Here is an 18,476-nt window from a genome sequence, read left to right on the forward strand (position 1 = left end):
GGTGGCTACAACAACGTCCGCTAAGGCTCCAGTGGGTATAAAGTGCGGGGAGCCAGGGAGCTCGGGGCAGAGTGTGGGGCCCGAGGCTGAAGCAACCAGTGAAGAAAGAAGGCCAGCTAGGTGAGACCCTGGAACTCCTGTGACCGCTGCCCTTTTCAGGGCCGGCACAGCAAGCCAGTGGTGCGGCCCCAGAGCCCCAGAGTCAGAGTCCTTCTAAGGGCCGGTCTGGTCGGCGGGGTGCCGAGATCTGTGCCTAACCAGGGCCGGATCTGATAGCCTCCCTTAGAGCCCTACCAGGAGGAACTGGGAGCCTAGAGCTTAGGCCAGAGAGCCTGGGGTGTGTTCCTGAGTTATACGGGTGGAGGGGCCGCTACCCCTTCTAGTGTAACCCTTGTTAAGGTTTAAATAAATAGTGCTGCTTCTATTCTGCCGTCTCCGTGTCCTGGAACCCACTACAACTGGTGTCAGGAGTGGTCTTAAAATGGACACAAGGAGTACAAACCGATCACAGGAACCCCAGGAGGAGGACGGCTCGCCTGGGATTGCGCCAGAGGCCGCGGCCGACGATCCTGGGATGTCCCAGACGCCCCAACAGCAGCCGCCGCTGGAGGAGTGGCCGCCGATGGAGGACGGGTTGCAGGCGGCTCACTCTCGACTGGCTGAGCTGCTGTATGCCGCGGCTTCCACGCTGGAGGAAATCAACCGCGCGGGGCTGCGGGCGCAAAGGCGGCAGAGAGACGAACGCCGTTCAACGGCCATTCCCGCCGAAACACAGCCACCAGATTTCGGATTTGCCGCCATGACAGTGTCCGCCACGGCGATTGGAGGGTCGCAGCGCCACGTGGACGCTGTGGGCCAATCAGCGGTGGTGACGTCATCACCAACGGACGCCCGCTGTCAGGACCAATCGGCGGGCGCATCGTCATCACCTGCGCGACCGCCGATGGGTGTCCTCAGCCCCTCAGACACCGGTGGAGAGGCCGGAAATGGCGCGCGGCACCTCTCAGAGACGAAGCCATCGTTTCAACAACGCCTGCCGGTGTTGAAGGAGTTCGTTTCAGACGGCGGCGACTGGGGGGCCTTTCAACGCCGCTTTCTCGCTCATCAAGAGATGGCCGGCTGGACGGACAATGAGGCGTTGAGTGCGCTACCGGCCATGCTGGACGATGACGCCCTTGCTACGCTCATCACAGCTCCCAGATCAACGCGATCTACGCTACAGTCGGCGCTCCAGGTCCTCACCATAGTCTACGGGCCATCGTCGGACTGCCGCAAACTCTTCCACGAGCGGTGCAGGGGCCAGAAGGAGCCACCGCTGGCGTATCGCACGGCTCTCCTGGCCCTCGCAAAAGCGGCTTTCCCGCGGATGGACGGCGAAGGGGTGGACGCGATGGTGACGGAGAAGCTCCTGGCGTTGGCCCAGGAGCTACAGATCGTCATCGTCGCAGAGGACGACGCGGACATGTGCTCCTTGCGGGCAGCAAGACACATCCACGCGCACCTGATAGCGCAGCGTCGATCACCTCTCGTCCCCAAGGGCGCAGCTGCGGTGTGCGCTGGGACGCCGACCATCCCCCCCTCCGAGGAGGTCTTCGCGGCGGGTCGCCCGGTGGAGTGGAGATCCGGAGGGAGGCCGGCTCGGACCACACCGGATCGCCAGGAGCACCCCAAGGCGCTCATCACGTGCTACAACTGTGGCCGCAAGGGCCACGTGGCTGCGGAATGCCGGGCGCCTCGTCAACGACAGCCGGGACGGTCGGACGGCGCTCCAGCCTACAGGCCTCCGCATCGCAACCCGGCAAGTCGCGGCACCCCACATGCTCGGCCTGTGCACACACCTGTCCCCACCTCGCGCGTTTCGGTGTATGGGCCTCGGGGTACGCCCATTGGTTTGTTGGGTGGCGGCGGGGTCGAGAGGGTGCTCGGGCCGGGGCAGTGGACGGAATTGGCCCACCGCATTGTTGCTGCGTCGGCAGGCTCGTCCGTGGTCGCGGGTCACATTGACGGGGTCGAGGTGCGTATCCTCGTCGATACGGGAGCTTCGGCGACCATTGTGTCAGACTTGATTTATAATATTCTTCCCGTTCAAAGCCGCCCCTTGCTCCCAGTCACCGTTCCATGTTACGCAGCGAACGGGGGTTCGCTGGGTATCATAGGCCAAATTCGAGCACAAATTTGCATTGGCGATATCAAACTCTCCGGGCCGATATTAGTCTCGTCCTCGCTGGCGGTTCCGTGCTTGTTGGGGACGGACTTTTTGGGCAAAATGCCGATTAAAATTCTAATTGATCAGGGTTGCATCGAGCTTCCCTCGGGCCGACGGGTAACATTCCTGCCTTCCCCTGTCACCTCAAGGGCAGCGTGCGCGTCGATACAAGCGTTCGTCACTCGGACGGTGCGTGTACCTCCCGGGGCGCAAATGCTCGTGCCCCTTCGCTTGCGTCGGCCTTTCGTGCCCGGTGTTCTGGACCAGGGAATTCTGTTAGGGCCCTCGAGGGCTGGGGAAAACGGGCTGGATCTGGTGGCCGCTCAAACGCTCGTTAAGGGGAGCGATGACCCGTTTATCCTCGTCCTTAACGTTGGCGTACAGACGGCCGTCGTTCCTCAGGGAACTGTGCTCGCGCACGCGACACCGGTCCCCGTGGTAGACACGGTTATGGGTAATGTGGGGACCGATCCTCTGGCTCAACCGCATTCTGAGGGGGACGATAGTTGGATGGACACACTATGTTCGGGCACGAGTGATCTGTCCGACTCCCAGCGTGCCGGCCTACGCACCCTTCTGACGGAATTTTCCGATGTTTTTAGTAAACACAAATATGACATTGGGTGCACGAAATTGTTGCGTCACCACATTGACACGGGTGACAATGCCCCGGTACGCCAGAATCCTTTTCGGTTAAGTCCGGCCGAAAAAGATCATGTCAAATTGGCAGTGGATGACATGCTGGCTGCAGACATTATAGCCCCTTCCACCAGTCCATGGGGAGCACCCATAGTGCTTGTCAAAAAGCACGATGGGTCCTTGCGATTCTGTGTGGATTTTCGCCGCCTTAATAAGATCTCCGTGGCCGACGCGTATCCACTTCCCCGGATGGACGAATCTCTGGATGCTCTGGCTGGCGCACGTTTTTTTTCTACGTTGGACTTGTTATCCGGATTTTGGCAACTCCCATTGGATGATGAGTCCAAGCCAAAGACTGCGTTTCGCACACCACACGGCCTATTCCAATTTAACCGGTTACCTATGGGATTACACTCCGCTCCGGCGACATTTCAGCGCCTTATGGAACTGGTTTTGGCTGGCTTACAGTGGAACGTCTGTTTGATCTATCTGGATGACGTCATCGTGTTCAGCAAGACATTTGACGAACACCTTTTGCGCTTGCGCGCCGTGTTCCTCAAAATGCGTGCTGCGAATTTGAAATTTAAGCCGCAAAAGTGCCACCTGCTACGGGAATCCGTACGCTATTTGGGGCACATCGTCAGCCGCTCGGGCATATCCACCGATCCCGCAAAGACGCAGTGTGTCAACTCCTGGCCAACCCCCACCTCGGTGGCTGAGGTCAGGAGTTTCATTGGATTTGCGTCTTATTACCGGCGGTTCGTCGCGGATTTCGCGACCATTGCTAAGCCCTTACACGCTCTGACGGCGAAGGGAGTGAAATTTCACTGGGGCCAGGAGGAGGAGGTCGCTTTTTGTTCCCTTCGCGACGCTCTCGTGCGGGCCCCTCCATTGAGCTACCCCGATTTTTCGGAACCCTTCCTGCTCGATACAGACGCCAGCAATACGGGCATTGGGGGTGTGCTCTCACAGGTGATCTGTGGTGTGGAACGCGTCGTGGCTTATGGCAGTAGGGTTTTGTCTCCGGCGGAACAGAGATACTGCGTCACGCGTCGGGAACTCTTGGCTATTGTATTTTTTATGCAACAGTATCGCCCATACCTGTACGGTCGGCATTTCACTGTCCGTACGGACCATGCGGCATTACAATATGCCTTGCGGGTGACACAGCCTTCGGGGCAATTGTCCCGATGGCTCGAAATCCTTCAGGATTATGATTTCACGACCACATATCGGAAGGGTGCTCGGCACACTAATGCGGATGCGCTGTCTCGCCTGCCGCCCGCCTCAGATTGCGCTTGTCTCAGGGGATCGGGGCGTTGTAAGCCGCCAGAGGATAGCCCCCCCTTAGATATCCCGGTTCTCGCTGCTGCCACTGAGGACCCCTTGCCTGAGGGTCCTGTCGGGGAGGGAGGTGCGGACTTCTTGCTGGGGTTGTCCGTTGCTGAATGGGGGCGCCTCCAGATGGAGGACGCATCCCTCCTCGCGTTGCGTCGTCGCGCAGGGGGTTCCGTGCGGGGGGTCGCGGGGATTGATTCATACGGGCTGCTCCAGGGGCTCCTAATGCATTGGGATGGGAGGGCCTGCCGTCACAGGCTTGTGGTGCCATCCGCTTTGCGGGGTAAGGCCGTTTGGGCCGCACACGAGCGACTTTTGCACCTGGGGACCCACAAGACCCTTGCCGTGCTCCAGCTGGATTTCTTCTGGCCGGGTATGGCAAGGGATGTGGATGACCTCCTGGGTGCATGCACTCAGTGCGCCCAACGAAAACCACCAGCGAAAGGCGCCTGCCCACCGCTACAATCTATCACGGTCTCTCGGGTTAACGAACTCGTCGCACTCGATATATTGGGGCCCTTCCCTGCGACCCCTAGGGGTAACAAGTACCTGCTGGTTGGCGTGGAATATTTCACCCGATGGCCTATGGCATGGCCTCTTGCTAACCAGTCAGCAGCAGCCGTTGCCGAGGCCTTTGTCCAGGGCTATGTCCTCGACAAGGGTGCTCCCGAACGGCTGCTGACTGACCAAGGGAAGAACTTCTCTGGCGTCCTTCTGCACGAGGTGTGTGCGCTTCTTGGTACGAAAAAGATTCGCACATCCCCCTATCACCCACAAACCGATGGCATGGTGGAGCGGCTGCATAGGACGCTCACATCTATGTTGTGTCACCAGGTGTGTGACTCCCAGACCGATTGGGACCTTCACATTCCGGGGGTTTTGGCCGCCTATAGAATGGCTCCTCACGCGGCAACCGGCTTCTCGCCGTTCTTTTTGATGTACGGTCGCGACGTTGACCCACCAATTGCGAATCAGCTCCGCGTCTCGGAAACCAGCAGAAAATCGAAATTGGCCGACCACGTTAAATTTAATATCCTGAGGTTGACCGAGGCGCGGGAGGCAGCGGCCCAAAACTCTTCCTCTCGGCAGAAGGCCAACGAGAGGTTGCGATCGCGCCAATCACGCACACATGCGTGGAAGCCAGGCGATCAAGCCTGGCTGCACTGCCCTCAGGTGCCGTTGGCGACCTCGGCGAAATTGTTGCGGCCTTGGAGGGGCCCTGTGGTTATTGTGAAGGTTATGCGGCCGCAGTGCGTTCGTATCCAGTGGGGGAAACGCCGCTGGTACGTACACCCCTCGCGTCTGAAGCCGTTTGTGGCGCCGCGCGTCCCTCCACCACATTACACAGGCCGAGCATGTGATGTCTCCGCTGACTCCCGGACGGCATCTTCGTCACCTGCCCTTGATGCTTCGCTAACTGTTCCACCTTCAGGCGCCTCAAGAATGACGGCTTCCAGCGCGCCTGCGCCACCCGGTGGGGACGGAGTTTGCCCTTCCGGGGTGACGGAAGACGGTGCACCTGCACAGCCGGTGCCCACTGCCGGGCCGACCGGACCCTCCCCCTACGATGGACCCGCAAATCGGACTCGCGCCAAAATGCGCCGCTTGTTGTAAAAATGGTTCTTGTTACTCTTGTTGTTCACTGTTAAGTTTTCTTGCTGCGTTGATGGGGGGGGCGGGTACAATGTATATGTGTATATAGTGTAATTTTGTATAGGTGGGTTGGGTTATTTATTGGGGTGTTCGTTCTTATGAGGCACGCACGGGTGGGGGTTTGTTGTGTTTATTGTTCGAGTATTGTTGCAGCCGGGACGGCTGCGGGTTACACGGGAGGGGGTGATGTAGGGGTGCTATGGGGAATAAACACATGACACGGGAAGGTGTGGTTCACCCACACCTTGGTGGCTACAACAACGTCCGCTAAGGCTCCAGTGGGTATAAAGTGCGGGGAGCCAGGGAGCTCGGGGCAGAGTGTGGGGCCCGAGGCTGAAGCAACCAGTGAAGAAAGAAGGCCAGCTAGGTGAGACCCTGGAACTCCTGTGACCGCTGCCCTTTTCAGGGCCGGCACAGCAAGCCAGTGGTGCGGCCCCAGAGCCCCAGAGTCAGAGTCCTTCTAAGGGCCGGTCTGGTCGGCGGGGTGCCGAGATCTGTGCCTAACCAGGGCCGGATCTGATAGCCTCCCTTAGAGCCCTACCAGGAGGAACTGGGAGCCTAGAGCTTAGGCCAGAGAGCCTGGGGTGTGTTCCTGAGTTATACGGGTGGAGGGGCCGCTACCCCTTCTAGTGTAACCCTTGTTAAGGTTTAAATAAATAGTGCTGCTTCTATTCTGCCGTCTCCGTGTCCTGGAACCCACTACACATTCATAAGCACTCCTAACTACTCTCGTTCATTGTATCCTTTTACTACCGTTGGTATCGTAATTATCAATCCGCTTGCTTACCCAAGAGAGAGCGTCGCCGAATCTCAGGACTCTTTTTCAGGAGGGTCCTGCCAAGATTTCGCAGCCGGTGGCGATGATTGCCGCTCGCTGTGTGCGTGAGCGGTGGTGGTAGCGGTCAGCGCGCTGCGAACCCGGCGACCAGAGTTCGATTCCCGCTCACGGCCACCACCAGTGACGATTATCTGAACCGATCTTGGGCCTCCCCTACCTGGTGCGGGGTGTAAACACCGTCACTGGGGAGACAAAGGCGGCCGGGCGTGGTGCTGGACATCCCACCGCCTCACGTGCCTTGCTGGCCTTCACGTGCGCTCGCTAACAGCACTTGCCCCAACAGTCTGTTAAAGACTCTACGGGGGATCTTTATCTTTGTTTGCGATCCCAAGCGAGCAATTTGAGGGGTGTCATTTCTTCTTCTTCTTCTTCCTCCAAATTCGCCAAAAATTGGGACCATGACCGCGGGCAGGCAACTGCCCTGCGAGTGGCGTCCCGGGACCTTCGACGTCCACCGTCAAGCAGACAGCACGGAGCGCTCCCGGTAAATACCCACCGCGGAAATGAAACGCATCGCATTGCCCGCTTGAACAATCGTCATTTATTTAAACGCAAAGCAAGAGACGTGAGAAGTGGGGGGGGGGGGGGGGGGGGGGGGGGTTGCAAACCACGGATCTGAACAACTTTTACATCCCAGAAAAGCAAACAAGGTGGGGGGGGGGGGGGTTTTGGGGGGGGGGCACATTCTCAACCTTTTAACCAAGCTATCGGCCCGAGACCATGGACTCGCTACGACACGTGGACACCTCGGGTTCAAACACAGGCAGCGACACGCGTTTGAGACCTCGGGACGTGTGCGGTCTCGGTGTGAGTTGTAGTATCTCGACTACTGACTCCGGGATCACAAGACCACACGGGATATCATTCCAACTCCGCCTCTTGTTGTTTAATCCTCGCGATCCCTCTCCTGGCACCGCGCTGCTGTCACCATCCTCAAATCTCACCCGGCTCTGGAGGAGAGCAGAGTGGAGCAACGCGGACGTCCAGAACAAACACCTTCTCATTCGAGACCCACACGTCATCGCACCTTCTCTTGGCTTTCACATTTCACCCTGTCGACACTGGTGGAACCATCATCAACCGCATCAGAACATCGCCAGGCCGATGCGCACACCTCCCTCGCACATTGGGAAATAAAGACACAAGCCAGAGCAGTGCGATTGAGGCCATGCAACCCAAAATATGGGCAGCAAAGGAAGACCCAAAGAGACAAAGAGAGATACATAGAGCCACATATACGTAGATATCCAGAGGCACCAAGAGGCACATGGACACCCAGAGGTACATAGCGATCAAATTAAAGACACGAGCCACACCAGTGCGATTGTGGCCATGCAACCCAAACGATGGACTGCACAGTAAACCACTGTGGTCTGCGCGCTCCTTCAACGGAGGAGGAGGAGGAACAGAAAAACGACGCGAACTCTTCACTCCAGAAGCCCTCTCGTCGTGGCCAGCAAACCTCCACATTTAGCTCCTGAACACATTGCTGCTATCCAAAAGAAGAGAACAGCCCCCTGTGGTGATGTTTTGAGTTCGCCTGCCAGTCGTGTACCTTTATACGGACAGCAGCCAATATGAACAAGACCTTGAGTGGACAACCTAGCCCCCGTATACGAGTATTCGCACCCCAGGTTATGGCAGGGGGAGGTTGTCATTAATATAATATTATTTGTATCCTTGTGCTCAAATCTTATCAAATATATACTGAACCGAGAGGTTTAAAATCTACGCGGTCAAGACACCATCTCTCCCGCCTGGCTCAGAACTCCGACCCTTCCAAGCCACCGAGCCCGCATGCGCAAAAATCCTTCAAAGGACTCATCCTCCCGCAGAAACGTTCACACTCTGCGACGCGACGCGTCCGTCCTCCGCCTGCGCCGGCGATGATTTCCACAAGCTCGCATCTCCTCCTCCTCGTCGTCTTCCTGCTCGTCCAACTCTCCGCCCATCTCATCATCCCCACCGTCCACCTTGTCCCGCGCTGCCCGCGACATCCGCGATGTCCCCAGGAAGTGGTCCCGGAAGGTGGCCCAGTCGCCCAGCGCCTGCATCCCCAGTGCCCTCCTGACCTCCTCCTCCGTGCCGTGGAGCAGAGCGCGGCCGCTCACGCCGTGCTCCACGGCGCGGCTCTGGTAGCCGGCCAGCCGCTCCGAGCTCAGCTCCAGCGCCTCCATCTGCGCGCGAGAGCAACGCTCCGTGGGGTCAGGGGAGCAACGGGGCAGGGGGCAAGCGGCGACCCGGGCGAGGGGTACGTAGTGCGCGATTCGGACCCGCGGCGACGAATGTTCGTGTGTCCACGATAAATAAGAAAAACCGCCCTGCTTCACGGTGGACGTTGAAAGGTAACGCGAAGAAGAAGCAGAATAAGAAACATGCAGGGGCCGCGTTTGCCTGGCGTCGTGGTCCAAAATCGGGGATTTACACCGCAAAATGACCCCGTTGGGGAAACACCGCGCAATCGCCGGCCCCTTGCTGCGGACACGACCGCAGATGATGCCCGCCCGTCAACCACCGCGCCCTCCACCTCCTCCTTCGCGACAGCCTTGCACTACAGCGTTGGCGCAAAGAGGAAACGTGCTCACGATTTGATTGCGCTGGAGGTGAATGGGTAGCCTCAGGCATCACAAGTGCCGAGTGAATTGGCCGATAACACCTTCATATATAGGGGACTGTAGAGATTGTGGCGGGGGGGGGGGGGGGGGGTTAGATTTATCGCGGGCTCCTCACCTTGTTAGTTTTACTACATTGGAAATCATACGCAGTACATATTTTCAAGCTCAGCAGCGAAAAGTGTTCAAGCTGTAGTTTGACGTTGTTGGTGGGTACACATTTTAATTACATGTCCACGTATTTAGAAGTCTGACTTATAGATGGGAGGGTCCCACACTCGTCACTGACCTTCGTGTTCTGTGAACGTTAAGTTCTTATAAAAATTTTCATTAATATTCGCGCAATAATAATGCGTACGTGCTAAAAATAACTCCGTCATCATTCGCGATTATTTATTTTCCCATAATCGCCGAGGAAGCGCAGGCAAGCCGGAAGACAGCAGCCAGGCGGCGAGCTGGCGTCACCAATCATTTCCCAAGCTCTGCGGTCCTCTACACATTTCAGATGAACGAGCGTGTACGCATGCCGTGGAAGACAACCAAGAGCGGCCGGAGAAAACCCACGTGCGCGCACTCTCTGCCGCGCAGATGGAACAGGTGGGGATTAGTCCGCACTTCCCTGTACCGCCTCCGCCCTGGCGCGTCAGGAGAAGGTCGGAGATGACTTATTGCCAGATAGAAACGGCACCGGTGGCGACCACGAGAATCCACACCCGTCAACCCACACGGTTTACCCAGTATTCTTGTCGAGGGGAAATCGAGTGTCCGGGTCCACACGGCAAACACACGTGTCAATACGGGCAAGGAAAACGTGTATTTGTTTGTGTTTCTCCCTCGTGATGGGATTTGGTAGGGTGAACGTTGAAACATATAAGGGGCACGGGGTGACCAACAAGGTCTGAATTGGCCTGTAATAAAGCAGGGCAATGATAAAAGGTTGACAGGTTTGAGGATCTGACATAGAGCGGAAGCTCCGGGGGGTTCACCAAGCACCCTGCTCGCGGCCAAGCCGGCTGTGTGGCCCCCCCCAACCCCCCCCCCCCCCCTTTGGCCAACCTCCTGTGGACAGACGCGGCGCAGACACCGGCGACGAGCCGTCCCTCGGCGCAGGAACTCTCCGGCGGGCCCGAAGACCAGGGCAAGGGTTTTCCGGGCAAATGTTCGGGATCCGTCCTCGGGTCCGAGGCGGTTTCGCGACAGCGGCGTCGTTAAATAGCGAAGAGCGGACTCCCGTGCGTGATCAGCGTGACGCGCTCATGACGGACTGGACGACACGTGGACTCGCAAGCGCGCGATAACGAATGTCCAGACCTACTTACTATATGACGAAGGATCCATGAGTCAAAACGTTGTCTATTTAATATTTATTAAGGCCACAGGGCTATGGATGAATGCTTTGAGGCTTATCCCGCCCCCCCCCCCCCCAGCCCCAGCAATGATTATCGCGCATGCTGTACCTCTCTGCAGACGTCTTCTGGCGTCATGTCGGGGAGTTTGGTGGCATCGAACGCCTTGCCATGGCCGCCGCGCTTCCTATCGAAGTTCCTGATGCTGTACTTTCCCCGCAGGAGCTCCATCTGGCTCTGGATGGAGCGGTCGAGGTTCACGCTGAGCGGGCGCAGCATGGCGCCCTCCCTCACCGTGAACACGTGGTCGCGCTTCAAGAACCTCTGGAACTGCGCCGAGTCCCCGTCCAGGACGAAAAAATCGTCCAGGTCCTTCATGAGCGCCCGGAACTCGGTCAGGGACCTCTCGTACACGTCCCACATCGACGCGTCCTCGCCCACCCCCGGCTCGTCCGCCCAGGCCGCGCCGCACTGCAGCGTCCAGCTGAGCCGGCAGGGCCACTGCGTGCTCAGCACCGTCCAGGCCACCATCCTCTCGGGCGTGAGCGTGGGGCCGAGGCCGCCGTGCGCGGCCACCGCGAGGCGGACGATGACGGGCAGCGTGTTGACGATCCTGCGCATCGTCACGAGGTTGTGCTCCACGTAGTCGAGGACGGTGCCGTCGCCGCTCTTCAGGAACTGCAGGGCGGCGAGGACGAACGGCGATGCCGCCGTGCCTCTCGCGCACGGCGCGAGGGGCACGGCGGCGGCGGCGGCGGCGGCGTCGTTGTTGGGGCCGCGGCGGGAACGCCGCTCGCCAAACGCCACCGACCTCAAGCCGGCGGCGGCGTCGTCGTTGACCGCCCAGTCCATGCCCTCCGCGAACGCGTTCAAGAAGCCGAGCTTCACCCGCTTGTCCATCTGGGGCACCGTGAAGGGCAGGTCCACGGTGCGGTTGAGCAGAAGGTAGCTGTTGTCGGAGGCCTTCCCCAGGTTCGCGTAGACTCGCTCCACCGCCTCGGCCACCACGCGCGGGTCCACGCCGAGCAGCGACACGAAGCGGGCGTGCTTGTCGGAGAGCAGGATGCTCATGGCCTCGAGCACGCTCACGATCTTGTCCGGCGCACAGCGGTCCAGGTCGCACACCTTGAGGACGATGCGGATCCGGCGGCGCTCGAACACCTCCATGTAGCGCACCAAGTTGGTGACGACCTGCACCTCCTGCTTCACCTTGCACATGAAGCCCAGCTGGTCGCTGAAGTCCGTCCTGTTCATGATCTTCTCCACCTCGGCCTTCTGCGTCACCACCGCGCTCCTGACGATCGCCAGCACGTTCCGGAGCGCCACCGTCGAGGAGACGCCCAGTAGGCCGGCGCAGACGCCCTCGATGGCCACCACCTGCCCGTTCGGAAAGCCCAGCACCAGCACGATGACCAGTAACAAAACGAGCAGCGCGAGGAAGATGATCGGCACAAACCAGAGTGGCACGCCCAACAGCCGCTTGACCTCCCAGTCGGTGTCCCCCCCGCCACAGTGCTGGCGCGTGGGCACCGCGCGGCTGCGGACGGCGCGGTAGATCGCGGTGGGCAGCGTGCGGAAGTTCAGGCGCACCGCCTCGCACAGCGCCGTGACCAGGCCGGCCCAGAGGCGGTCGCTGCCGGCGAACTCCCAGGCATTGAAGGGGACGAAGACGAAGCGGACGTTGCGACGGTCTCGCTGGCGCCGCGTCAGCACGGGGTCGTAGAAGAGGAGCCGCGCGACGAGGGCCAGCACCCCGAGGGGGCCCTCCGCCGAGCGCGGCCGCTCAGCCAGGCGCGCCCACTCCTTCTCCTCGATGGTGGCGGCATTGGCGACAAGGCACCCTGGGTGGACACGGGGTGGGGGGGGGGGGTCGCAAGAACAGAGTCTGCAGGGGAGATGGCAGGATTCTGTGTCCACACTACTGGGCAGGGGGTCGAAGTTTACTTTCTCTCGGTGTATTTTCCGAGGGTCAATGTTTTCGGTCGAGAGTTCTAGAGATCGAGCAATTGATATATTGAGAGATCGATGAGATATACAGATCAGGAGGTCAGAAGCTTTGAGATTGGATTGGAGAATCTGGTGGTCAAAAGGTCTCGAGTTTGAAAAGGTCAGGAGGTTCTGGAGAAGCTCTGCAGATTGGGAAATGGTGATAACTCGATATCAGGAGTTTGACCGGTTTGGAGATCTCGTGATCGAGAGATGTGAGATTCATCTATTGGGAGGTCTGCAGATGGGGTTATCAGATGATGGAGGTACTGCAATATTCGATCAAGAGGTCGGTTGATCTAGAGGTCGGGAGGTCTGGAAATGCGTAGTTGTGGGGATTGGAGGATCTAGAGATTTGGAGATGAAGAGAATGGAGAAGTGTGGAGGCGTTGGGGACTAGGAGGGTTTCACTCACTCTCGATCTTATACTGCAGATGATCCACGCCGCTGCCCCAAGGCGCATACAGCCCCACGGTAATGGGAGTGGCCACGTAGCAGAGCGCCTTGGCCAGGCACTGCGTGTACTGGTCGTACTCCGCCGGGTCTGTCGGGATCCGGGGTGAGGGGGGCAGTGGTCAGGGGTAGGCAAGGGGTAGGGGTAGGCAAGGGGTAGGGGTAGGCAAGGGGTAGGCAAGGGTTAGGCAAGGGATAGGGGTAGGCAAGGAGTATGGGTAGGCAAGGGGTAGGGGTAGGCAAGGGGTAGGCAAGGGGTACGGGTAGGCAAGGGGTTGGGGTAGGCAAGGGGTAGGGGTAGGCAAGGGGTAGGCAAGGGGTAGGCAAGGAGAAGGGGTAGGGGTAGGCAAGGGGTAGGGGTAGGCAAGGGGTAGGCAAGGGGTAGGGGTAGGCAAGGGGTAGGGGTAGGCAAGGGGTAGGCAAGGGGTAGGCAAGGGGTAGGGGTAGGCAAGGGGTAGGGGTAGGCAAGGGGTAGGGGTAGGCAAGGGGTAGGGGTAGGCAAGGGGTAGGCAAGGGGTAGGGGTAGGCAAGGGGTAGGGGTAGGCAAGGAGTAGGGGTAGGCAAGGGGTAGGCAAGGGGTAGGGGTAGGCAAGGGGTAGGTGTAGGCAAGGGGTAGGGGTAGGAAAGGGGTAGGCAAGGAGTAGGGGTAGGCAAGGAGTAGGGGTAGGCAAGGGGTAGGCAAGGGGTAGGGGTAGGCAAGGGGTAGGTGTAGGCAAGGGGTAGGGGTAGGCAAGGGGTAGGGGTAGGCAAGGAGTAGGGGTAGGCAAAGGGAAGGGGTAGGCAAGGAGTAGGGGTAGGCAAGGGGTAGGCAAGGGGTAGGGGTAGGCAAGGAGTAGGGGTAGGCAAGGGGTAGGGGTAGGCAAGGGGTAGGCAAGGGGTAGGGGTAGGCAAGGGGTAGGCAAGGGGTAGGGGTAGGCAAGGGGTAGGCAAGGGGTAGGGGTAGGCAAGGGGTAGGGGTAGGCAAGGGGTAGGCAAGGGGTAGGGGCTAATCACCGCTGTGCGCGTCGTGGCAGCTCATGGCTCGTGACGTTGCTGACTCCGTGCGCTCCAACATTGGAGGAGGGACAGACGCGATCCCCTAACCACAACGTCACCATCGCCAGCATCAGTGAACACCATTGTCAGACGCAATCATTATTCACTATCATCATCATCATCAGTCACCAACTCAATCGTTATCGTCCTCGTCACCGTCATCAATGTCCTTGTCATTAGGTTTTTGATCATTTTAATCGTCATCAGTCATCATGAGAATCGTGCGTCGTCATCATCATCATGATCAGTAACCGATTCCACGTGGTTGTGACCGCCCCAGGCCTGACAGCTTGCGGAACCCAACTCCAACCTGCCGTGACTTGAGCGTTCATCACGAGCGGAATACGGGGGGGGGGGAGTGGTGGTGCTGTGGTTAGCGCGCAGAGCTACAACCCCCGGGCGACCTGAGTTCGATTCCCGCTCATGGCCAAGACCACGGACGATCATCTGACTTCATTACGTGGTCGCCAAAAGCACTTGCCCCAACAGCCCGTTGAGGCTATGGTAGGGGGATCTTCGTCTTATGTGGCGAGTGGTGCCGAGGGGTTTGCATTAAGGAAGCCGCCAGCAACAGAGGAACCAATGCAGCTCAAACTCAGGAAGTTGATTCCACACAGCACACACGATTCCACCAACCTTCTGTCACGCATTAGCGCACCCGCAAACGCCGCGCGTCTATTAATAGCGAACGAGTCACCCGCCCCGAGATCGTTATTGGGTGGATAATTTACGCATTCTTTAATCAAACAATAAATTACCCCGTGCTACGTATAGGTACGGTATCCACGCCTGTGTGCAAACGCGCGTCTATAGAACAGATAATTTGGTGGCGCTGCTGTTGCTGTCCGTGTGTTGTTAGTGATGGTGCACAAGCAATAGGAAGCGAGTGTGCTTCTGCGTTGCCTTAACAGTGGGGAGCGGTGGTGTAGTGGTTAGCGCGCTGCGCTACGAACCCGGCAACCTGGGCTCGATTCCCACTCGCGGCGCAACACCTGTGGCGATTATTTGAACCGACTTTTGCGCCTTCCCTAGGTCGACTCAGCCTCAAATGAGTACCTGGTGCGATGTGTAAACACAGTCACTGGGGAGACAAAGGCGGCCGGGCGTGGTGCTGGCCACCCACCGCCTCATGTGCCGTGCCGACCTTCATAGGTGCCCGCTAACAGCACTTGCCCAAACAGTCTGTTCAGGCTATACGGGAGATCTTTGTCTTTTTTGGCCTTAAAAGAACAATATATAATAGGCGACGTCTCGGGCAATGGCCCTTTTTCATAGCTCACACGTGTATTGAAGTCCGTCAAAACGTTTTGACAACAGTTTATAGGTGAATTTATTATTTTACCTACGTGACTTTACCGAAAAAACCAAAGAGTATGAATCCTTGCAGTCACGAAAGTTTCAAATCTAGAATTAGTTTATAGGTGATTCTATTTTTTTTGTACGTAGAAGTGTATTGTACATCAGATTATAGTTAATTGTTTATTGTCAGCCCAGGGGTCAGCAACCCAAAAGAACAAGACGCAAATAATTTTCGAATTTTATACAAACAACAACAAAAATCGAGAGCCGCGATGCATTGTAAACAAACGCAGCCTCCGACAATAATCGCCCACTCTGTCTCTGTGGCCAGTCTCTCTGTGTCATTCTAGATTTGAAGTTTTCGTGACTGTAAGGATCCATACTCTTTGGTGCTTTCGGTAAAGTCACGCAAGGTGAAAAAATATAAATAAAAAATAAGAATAAAAAAATAAAAAATAATCAAATTGAATCACGACGTTTCGGAAGCAACACAAGCTTCCGTCATCAGGTTGGACAACCACAAAAGTAATGTTTTTTTTTGCTGTGGTTTGTCCCATCTGATGACGGAAGCTTGTGTTGCTTCCGAAACGTCGTGATTTAATTTGATTATTTATATTTTTTTATTTTTTCACCTACGTGACTTTACCGAAAGAACCAAAAAGTAGTCTCGATGTGCTCTGAGTAAGGAGCATTGCCCTTAACGTCGCCCATTATATATTTGATCACGGGGGCCACACAATCCCAATGCGCCCGCCGATATCGTCAGATCTCGCAAGCCCTTCCATCGGCGCTCACTCACGGCACGAGTCCGTACAATACATAATGCGAAACGGGGGAACCTAATACACTGGACATCTGTAAGAAAGAAAAAAAAAGAGCTTTATAGCTCATCGGATTCCTCCAGTATAAATTTTCTGATGAACATTCGTAATATATGCCAACAATATAGCTTATATATTATACATAATATACAGTAACGTACGTGTCATTTAACACCAGGCAGTAATACAATACCAGGCGGTGTTGCTAGCTAACAACAACAAAGCTCTTAACCAACGCGTACCGACCTGCGTGGTGAAGTATGGTCAAACAGCCCCTTCTAACGACAAGGCGTGCAGACATCTTAATCCAGCAGTGGAATGACCAGGACCGATGATGCTCGATGTGTCATAGTACATGTAAAGTATTTGATTACAGACGACTCGTTGCGTTCCAGTCGCACGAGATACAACTTTTAGCGCGTTCATCGTCTCAGCTGTTCAATCAGCTGTCCGGGCGACATGGGCCAGCTGTGCAGACGTGGTCATAACGTGATTACATCATCAGCCATGATCAGTCCACTGCTGGATGAAGGCCTGCCCGAGCCGATCGCCATGCACACCGAGCTGATTCCATCGCTCCATCTCCTCGGCAGGCGTGCTCTCCTGCGCGATGCGCATTCCATTCCTTGACTGCCACTCCGTTATTATTTTTGACGAGCTATCGGGCCCACCACCACCAGCATCATCATCACCACCATCATCATCATCACCACCATCATCATCACCACCATCATCATCACCACCACTACCATCGTCATCATCACCACCACCACCACCACCATCATCATCCTCACCACCACCACCACCATCATCCTCACCATCATCACCACCATCACCACCATCATCATCACCACCACCACCACCACCATCATCATCACCATCATCATCACCACCACCACCATCATCACCACCACCATCATCATCATCACCACCACTACCATCATCACCACCACTACCATCATCATCATCACCACTACCATCATCATCACCACCACTACCATCATCATCACCACCACCACCACCACCATCATCAACATCACCATCAACATCACCATCATCACCACCACCACCATCATCAACATCACCATCATCACCATCTTTCTGTAATTAAAGAGAGACGCGCTCTGTCCCAACTAACTCGCTTTCCTTCACAGTTTGACTTAAACGTCAATCACCCCGCGCGCGTTCTCTAATCCACGCGTTCTCCCCCAACGGTGGGGGGTTTACGGGTGCCATCGTTCGTCGCAACGAGAGGCCACGCAACGCCGTGCGAAAATGCATCGCGCGTCTTACGGGGTGACTGTGCCGAGGTGAGCAGCAGCAGCAGCGAGGCTCACCCACGGGAAGACGGCGGTGTGACGGCTTGAACACGGCAATCCACCTCGAGGCACGACGAACTGATCAACTCAGATCTCTTCTTCTTTCTCGACAGTTTTGAGAGCCTCTTGTTGGTTTATGATACGCAACCCCGTAAATATTCCACTTCCCCCCCCCCCTTTTCTGTGTGCGACGTATTTACACACCGCGCACGTGCCGCACACCGACGCGTCGTGGCGTTTAATTCTTATAGGCCGACCGTACGGAGGAAGGCTGCCTTCGCTAACCAAAGTCTACCCCCCCCCCTCCTCTCTCTCCACTCCCCCGTCGCAAACGCTGCGGCAGCGACCCGAATCGCGTGTCCGGGCGAAGCGAGACAGGCGCGGGCGGTCCCGCGAGAACGCCGCTGGTGCTGGCGATGCGCGATGACGCTCGTAATCAAAGAGAGGTACTTCATACTTCCACTTCAACAGCCCACGTGGCCACCCCCCCCACAGCCCCCACACACCCCCCCCACACACAATACAACACCACAGGCAAAGTTTCCTCACTCCTCCTTATTCCCCACCCATCCCTATTCCCGGGTAGGCTTGTTGCAGGCTTTACCTTCTATGGTTCTTTGGGTAAAGTCACCACGTAGAATGAGAATAAAATCATAAATTGATAAAATAAAATAACACAATAAAATTTTCACGAAGTTTCGGCCACAACACAAGCGGCCTTCATCAGGTGTGTTGTGGCCGAAACGTCGTGAGAATTTTGTGTTATTTTATTTTATCAATTTATTATTTTATTCTCATTCTACGTGACTTTACCGAAAGAACCAAAGAAGATGAATCCTTGCAGTCACGAAAGCTTTAAATCGAAATTTGTTGCAGGCTGTTGCGGCCAAGGTGATGTGAACGCGCATCCGAAAGGCCTTAGCAGCAGAGG

General features: G+C 56.8%; 1 protein-coding gene across 2 annotated transcripts; it reads right to left on the reverse strand.

Moving 5' to 3' along the window:
• Positions 1–7,336: 7,336 nt before the first annotated feature.
• Positions 7,337–18,021, reverse strand: LOC116948395 (NTPase KAP family P-loop domain-containing protein 1-like). Of its 2 annotated transcripts, none has more exons than XM_032965019.2 (5): positions 17,568–18,021; positions 14,065–14,149; positions 13,034–13,162; positions 10,744–12,473; positions 7,337–8,851 (listed from the first exon to the last, which is right to left on the reverse strand). In XM_032965019.2, exons 2-5 carry the CDS (start codon positions 14,123–14,125, stop codon positions 8,516–8,518), a joined length of 2,256 nt encoding a protein of 751 aa, XP_032820910.2. In that variant the 5' UTR covers positions 14,126–14,149; positions 17,568–18,021; the 3' UTR covers positions 7,337–8,515. The 2 variants fall into 2 exon arrangements, with proteins under 2 accessions (XP_032820910.2, XP_032820909.2); XM_032965018.2 differs by having other exon boundaries at positions 17,564–18,021.
• Positions 18,022–18,476: the final 455 nt, after the last annotated feature.

The sequence above is a fragment of the Petromyzon marinus genome, chromosome 33, assembly GCF_048934315.1.
Source record: "Petromyzon marinus isolate PM22_M1 ecotype Great Lakes invasive population chromosome 33, UKy_Petmar_22M1.pri1.0, whole genome shotgun sequence".
In the NCBI taxonomy this organism is placed as follows: Eukaryota; Metazoa; Chordata; class Hyperoartia; order Petromyzontiformes; family Petromyzontidae; genus Petromyzon; species Petromyzon marinus.

Excerpts from the sequence above, each read along its gene's own strand:
- LOC116948395 (XM_032965019.2), bottom strand. The coding sequence starts at position 14,125 with ATGTTGGAGCGCACGGAGTCAGCAACGTCACGAGCCATGAGCTGCCAC. Across the intron at positions 13,163-14,064 it reads CTGCCACGACGCGCACAGCG|ACCCGGCGGAGTACGACCAG; the intron begins GTGATTAGCCCC and ends GGATCCCGACAG. Across the intron at positions 8,852-10,743 it reads CAGAAGACGTCTGCAGAGAG|ATGGAGGCGCTGGAGCTGAG; the intron begins GTACAGCATGCG and ends TCTCGCGCGCAG.